This window comes from Chanos chanos, chromosome 9 (assembly GCF_902362185.1).
Source record: "Chanos chanos chromosome 9, fChaCha1.1, whole genome shotgun sequence".
Taxonomy (NCBI): Eukaryota; Metazoa; Chordata; class Actinopteri; order Gonorynchiformes; family Chanidae; genus Chanos; species Chanos chanos.
In genome coordinates this window covers 41385514-41393013 of record NC_044503.1, presented here as the reverse complement: position 1 = coordinate 41393013, position 7500 = coordinate 41385514, and the positions used below count along the sequence as shown (strand labels likewise).

General features: G+C 45.9%; 1 protein-coding gene across 1 annotated transcript in view; it reads right to left on the bottom strand.

Annotated features, from left to right (window-relative positions):
• Positions 1-6208: 6208 nt before the first annotated feature.
• mdc1 (mediator of DNA damage checkpoint 1) overlaps positions 6209-7500 on the bottom strand; it is an 11560-nt gene continuing 10268 nt past the window's right edge. Inside the window, exons 12-13 of the mRNA XM_030785599.1 lie at positions 6815-6925; positions 6209-6412 (exon numbers count right to left, since the gene is read on the bottom strand). Of these exons, the coding sequence (XP_030641459.1) occupies positions 6209-6412; positions 6815-6925 (315 nt within the window). The remainder of the gene's footprint in view (positions 6413-6814; positions 6926-7500) is intronic.

Sequence of the window (7500 nt, the reverse complement as noted above, 5' to 3'; positions counted from 1 at the left end):
ACACACACGCACACACACACATTGTCTCACCCCCCCAGACACACAAAACTGTTTGTTATACTAATACATTCAAATATGAGGGTAATGACAACAAAGCTGTGTACATGTCTGTGTGTGTGTGTGTGCGTGTGTGTGTGTGCGTGTGTGCGTGTGTGTGTGTTTGTGTGTGTGTGCGTGCGTGTGTGTGTCTGTGTGTGTGTCTGTGTATGTGTGTGTGTGTACTTATACAGCTATCCTTGTGAGGACCAGTTTGAGTTTTAGATCTTGGGAGTGAGGACATGTTAGGAAGGTGAGGACATGTTGGGAAGGTGGGGACATTTTGGGAAGGCGGGGACATTTTGTGAAGGTGGGGACATTTTGGGAAGGTGGGGACATTTTGGGAAGGTAGGGACATTTTGGGAAGGCGAGGACATTTTGGGAAGGCGAGGACATTTTGGGAAGGTGGGGACATTTTGGGAAGGTGAGGACATTTTGGGAAGGTGAGGACATTTTGGGAAGGTGGGGACATTTTGGCTGGTCCTCACTTCTCCAAAGGTGTGTGTGAGTGAAGGTCTCCAGAGGAAGACTGGACAGATGAAGATGAAGATGAAGATGAAGATGAAGATGAGTTGACGGATAATCTCAGACAGTCTGAGGGCTGTGACCACTGGTCACTGGTCCCTTGGTCTTCATGTGGATGATGAATCATTGGTCTGTGGTCTGGATCAAAGCCCACGTCAGGTTCTTCATCGTGTAGTGGTGTTTGAGTACACATGGATGTGGTATTTGTGTATGTGTGTGAGAGCGAGAAAAAGAGTGAGAAAGCGTGTGTGTGTGTGTGTGTGTGTGTGTGTGTGTTTGTGGCACTGTGTCTACACTGAATCCTTTTAATCATTTTAAGATTTCTAGATTAAACCAGTGATTCTCAACTGCAGTCCTGGGATTCCACTGTCCTGCATGTCTTTGTTTTAACTCAGGACTGACACACCTGGTCCCACTGATCAATTAATCCTCAAGCCCTCGATTAGCTCAGTTAACTGTGACAATGAAGAGTTCAAACAGAGACGCGCAGGACAGTGGCCCCCCCCAGGACTGGAGTCGAGAATCACTGGATTAAACACACACGCAGGCAAACACACACACACACACACACATTTGTTTTGATATCCTTGTGAGGACTTCCCATTGACTCCCATTATCCTGTAACTAAAGAATATTAACCTATCCCTAACCCTAACCCCTGACCTTAACCTTAACCAAAGAAATGTTTTGACACTTTTAGTTTTATCAGTAACAACAGTATAGTTTAGAAAGAAACCATTGTTCTCTGAGTGAGGACCAGCATTTGGTCTCCACCAGGCACTTTTTGTCAGATTATGCTATTTTACTGGAGACTTACTGGTCCCCAGAAAGACACCAAAACATGCCCACACACACACACACACACACACACACACACACACACACACACACACACACAGAATCTTTATCTGTCTGACCTCTGCACTTTAACCTATAGTCGTTCCAAGGCCGGAGTAAGGCCACAGTGGTTGTGGGGAGTTTTATGTTTACAGCAGAATCAGAGAGAGAATGACAGTCAAGACTATTAGAACACTGATGTCTGATCTGTGAGTTCTGAAGCTTCTCAAATTCTGAATTCTGAGTTTGTATTTGGTCTAAAAAAGAAAACTGTGGGAGTGAACCTCAGAAAACACACGTTAGACATCATATCTACAGATAACGACATCAGACCTCATATGGCCACTCTCTAACAAACGTTAGACATCATATCTACAGATAATGACATCAGACCTCATACGGCATCTCTCTCTAACACACGTTAGACATCATATCTACAGATAATGACATCAGACCTCATATGGCATCTCTCTCTAACACACGTTAGACATCATATCTACAGATAATGACATCAGACCTCACACCTCATCTCTCTCTAACACACGTTAGACATCATATCTACAGATAATGACATCAGACCTCATAGGGCATCTCTCTCTAACACACGTTAGACATCATATCTACAGATAATGACATCAGACCTCATATGGCATCTCTCTCTAACACACGTTAGACATCATATCTACAGATAATGACATCAGACCTCATATGGCATCTCTCTCTCTCTCTCACTCTCTCTCTCTCCCCGTAGGTTTTTCCGAGACCATGCTGTGTTAATCCTCAAACACACACACACGCACGCGCGCGCGCACACGCACACACACGAAGGCAGAGTGTTAGTAACATCATTAAAAAGGAAAGCTCTTTGTAATGAAGCAATGACTGCCAATATGATACAAATCCTATTAAAAAAATCCACAGTTTTAGACACATATTGTCACATTTCTGTTCCATGCCATTAGAGTAGAATGATCCTCAGGACACACACACACACACACACACACACACAGACATCCTCTCTCTCTCTCAGCCGCCCTGACACAAACACTACAGCTTCCATCTCTCTCTTGCTCTAATGTCCCCTGTGAACTCCCCTCTGTTGCTTACATAACAATGACGATGCATCCCATAATAGTCCAAAATGCACGGTGACATGGTAACCAAGGTAACCGACCTTCAGACCCCTACACGTTCCTAAAATATCGGGCGATCATAAATCTATAGAGGTGATGACCAGTGAGGCAGGGTGAAGACGCGGTCTGCTGGCAGAGTTTACCATACCCTAATTTCACCCCCGTAAATATCACAGCTCCATTCTCACTGTTTCTAATTACACACCCGACCCAAACAACAGGCTGACAACCAGATGACACGGGTTACAATTTCTCTCTCTCTGTTTCTTCCTCTCTCTAATTAATATATCTCTCTTTCTCCAAAGAAAGAAAAGAGAAGTGACAGGGGCTGTGCTACTGCTCTCTCTCTCTCTCTCTCTCTCTTACTCTCTTTCTTTTTTCATCTTGTTTTCTCCCTCTTTCTTCGTGACTGCATCTTTTATTCTCTCTCTTGACAAATAACAGAGAACTGACAAGGAGTGTACTCTCTCTCTCTCTCACTCACACACACACACACACACACACACACACACAGAAGGGGGGAGAGAGAGAGAGAGTCTCATATCCTAACGCAGACTGAGTTTGTAAGGATGTGAATCTCTGATAAGTAAACCCTGGTTCATCTGCGGAGAGTCTAACTGCCCAAATACTCCTCAATCTAACGGCAAATATTTCCCTTAACGGTCATAACGGCAGAATCAGAACAACCAATAACTACCGATTTCACGAGACACGACCTTCCGAGCAGAACGTCAAAAAAAAAAAAAATCAGGTATATGAGTATGAAAAATGTAATTAAAATGGTATTACAAATTCAATAACCTTACAGCCAAGATCATGCCAAATCTGCGTAAGGCTGAATGCTAATCTAGAGTAGGCAGAACAATGATATTTGTGGACGTTACGGGGCACCGGGTTTCATTTGGCCCAGTTCAGACGGGGCGCAGTAAAATGGTGAATACGGGTCTCTAAGAAAAGAAAAGAAAAAAAAAAACACTGAGGGTGGCTCCTCTAGCTCAAAAGAATCGGTCAAGTGCCGGGATGGCACCCAGCCAGCATATCGGTGTAGAATACGTTAAACTGGCTGCGAAACCGCAACATATAGTGGGTCCAAGGAAGATGACAGAAGATGGAGAGGAGAGGAGAGGAGAGGAGAGGAGAGGAGAGGAGAGGACGGACAGATGGAGAGGAGAGGAGAGGAGAGGAGAGGAGAGGAGAGGAGAGGAGAGAGAGGACGGACAGATGGAGAGGAGAGGAGATGAGAGGAGGGCGACACTGTGTATTGTGTGTAATTACCCACATGTTCTGTGACATGACATCATATGGCCAATAGCGGGGGCGATCGAAATTCTCAAACACAGCTTTATGTGTGTGTTTGTGTGTGTGTGTGTGTGTGTGTGTGTGTGTGTGTGTGTGCGCGTGTGTGTGTTAACCTTGTGTTTTTCCACAAAAATAATGCCAATGCTGTGAAATTCCTCGGTTGGTCACACTGGGCGCGCTCGCCCACACTCTGGGTCATTACTGGGCAGTCATTCAGCAGTCGGATTGGCCCAGCCGGTTCGACATATGTGTGCAGGCAAAGCGATTTTGTTGGATCACAAACGGATTCTGTGTGACAAGATGCTAAACTTCAAGACTAATGATATTTTTTAACGCATCGGTGTATCGCGCGAAACCTGGCGCGTGCATGCATCTGCAACGTCTACTTGCAGAGAGTATACCTGCAATGTCTAAGCTACTATTTCCAGTCAGCAGAAATTAAAAGGCCGTCTAACCCCAAAATCCCGATGTCACCACTGCCATTAACAAATATGACGTGATTCTTTCAGTCTCTTTTTTTTGGGAGCTGAGTGCGCAAAATGCCGCTATGAATAATTGAGTGTGTGTATCGTTTCTCCGGCTTGTGTCACCATCTCTGTGTTAAAACCTCTTAGTAATTTTAACGGCGTTTTGACGGCTGTTTTTGAATACATAGTCTCGTTAGCCCTATTTATTTTCATCCGGTGAGGACCGTAACAAATGATGTTTCCCTTCTTTTGGTCGGAAAATTCCTAGACATGTCTAAAAAGGCTGCAGAATTTAACCCTTTACGCTCTCTTTAATCGAATAAGAGGACAGTAGCCTACTTATAACAGTGCGCAAACCAGGCTTTACGGCTGCACAAAAAATTTATATATAAATAAATAAAACTCTTTTTTTTTCTTACCTGAGAAAATCACCCAGGTCTCCCCCGAGACTGATTGGAGGTGGTCTCGTTGAATTATCGAGAGCGATGGAGACGGTTCTTGTATTTTAAGCGTTTCCTCCCTTCCCTCGCGGTCTTACGCCCAACCTTGCGCCCTCACGAGCAGCACTCTTCCAGCGGAGAGGGTGAGCGTTTGGAAAAGATTCAGAGCACGGAGGCGGATTCCCGGAGACACTCGAGTGATGTCGAGAAATGCCGGCCCCTCTCTCTCTCTCTCTCCTCGACTCACTCACTCACTCCTTCGACTCACGGGGACTTACGAACTTATCAATTAAATTACAGAGAGAAGATTTCGCGACCGATTTGGATCACGTTTCATAAATGGTGATCCTCTCATGCATTTAAAGCAATTTGGAAAGTAGATGGTCTGAGAGCCAGAAACGCGTTTTTTTTTCCAAGTCCAACATGTTGGCGCTCGCGGAACGGTAGCTTGCAAGACTTTTGAGTTTCGACCTGCAGGACACTGGCCTCGCGCTATTATCTGGACCCCTGTAAACAACCAAGATGGTCTTCACTGTTCCCTTTCCCACGACAAACACTCTTAAATAAATATTAATGGAACGACGAAGATGAAAGTTAACAGGGGAAGTGTACTTTCATGAAAGGGAAACAAGCAGGAAAACCAATCAGTACAGATGAGAGTGTGTCTCTTTCCAATCTGACTGTTGACAACATTACACAGGGAACAGAAAACCAGTAAAACCAGTGTGAGTACAAGTCAATAAGAGAAACGCTGTTTAATGTAGGAATGATTGTTGACCGCGGAACCGGGTGAGACAGACAGACAGGCAGGCAGACAGGCAGACAGGCGGAAAGGGAAGAGGAGCTGTCTGTTCAGTATAATTCCATCCCTCTGTTCCCTCACACATTATCAGACAGCCAGTAAGACCGAGTCAGTCCATTAGAACCAATATCAGGTTTTTAATTACAAAGACATTTCAAAGTGTTCAGTTCATCAGCAGTACACAGACATTTAATAAAAGGGACTCGGAGACAGACAGGGAGAGACAGACAGAGACAGACAGAGAGAGAGAGAGATGGATGGAGCAGCATTAGAGAAGGCAACGTGGCAGATGGCTTTAATAAAAGACTAATCTATAAGCAGTCAGAACTGACAACCCAGCTGGTCGGCTAGGTGGTATGTCAGTCAAGTCCAGTCCTCCATATGAGAACACTCACAGAAGTGGGAGGAGTCTGAAAGGGATTTGGGGTGGAGCTTAATTTATTTATTCTTTTAGAGAGCCGTGTCCTTCTTCTTTTTCTTCAGGTTCTCCGCTGATTCTCCTCTGATCCTGAAGTATAGCAGAGAGAGAGACAGACAGACAATCCAGGGTCCTGCGTCACCAGAGCCTCAGCTGAGTTTGATGACGCTAAGTGTTCTATCAGAACCCACGGAACATTCCGCGGATTCCGCCATGACATCATTCTCCTGTCCTTCATTCTGTCAACAGATCTAGGTCTTTTTCCTGCCCCTGGCGGTAGCTTTGGTGGATCCCGGTTGGAAGGCGGGGCCAGTTAGGGCGTGGCTGACAAGGTCCACCTTCTGTTGCAGGATCCCAATCAGCAGGAACTCTGCACTGACCACGGGCAGAGAGAGAGAGACAGCCTGTGCACACAGCCCAGCATCCTCCACACACGACACCACCACCGTCTGGGCCTGACACACACACACACACACACAGAGGGGGGGGGTGAGAGAGTGTGAGAGAGAGAGAGAGTGAGAGAGAGAGAGAGAGAGAGAGAGAGACAGAAGGCAAGTAGGGAGGAGATATGAGGATAGGAGAACAGAGAGAGATAAAGCAAAAAAGATCCCTCACATTCAGCCAGTAATCAAGCTGACTTACTCTCTTCTCTATGCAGACAGTGCTAATTTAAACATTTACATAAGTACTTAGAAACAATTACAACAGACAGGCATGTAAAACATTCATATGCGATTGTAAACATGTATACAGTATGCAGACTTGGTCAGTATCCTTTCTCAAACGGGTCCCGGTGAGGGGGAGGTGTGAGAGCACAGACAGAGGCAGTGTATTGTGGGTAATCACGGTGAGGTTACCTTATGAACAGAGGGCATTTTGGGTAAATAACGTGCCCCACTGCACACGATGATGTCCTTCATCTGAGAGGGCTCAGGTTTCACTGAACGAGTCACATGGATCTCATACCCCTGTCAGAGAGAGACACACAGGCCATCAGAGAGACAGACAAGCAACCAGACAGACAGACAGACGGGCAATCAAAGACAGACACATGGAGAAAGAGAGAGAGACAGACAGACATTCCTAAGGACAAACCAACAGTAAATCAGACAGGGAAACAGGCAGTCAGACAGACAGAGAGAGAGATGGGCAATTATAAAGACAGACAGGCAATCAATCAATCAGACAGACAGACAGAGACGGGCATTTAGACAGACGGACAGGCAGACAATCAGACCGACGTTAAGAGGCTAGGTTATGTGTGGATGTCGATGTAAATCTATGAGCGTGGGGGGGAGCGGGCGGAGGGTGTGCAGACAGACAGACAGAGAGAGAGAGAGAGACGGGCATTTAGACAGACGGACAGGCAGACAATCAGACCGACATTAAGAGGCTAGGTTCTGTGTGGATGTCGATGTGAATCTATGAGCGTGGGGGGGGGGGGGGGGGGGGCGGACGCAGGGTGTGCAGACAGACAGATGAAAAAATGCGATAAACCGGCACCTGACTGAGTCTGACCGAATGAATGGACAGATAAAGTGTT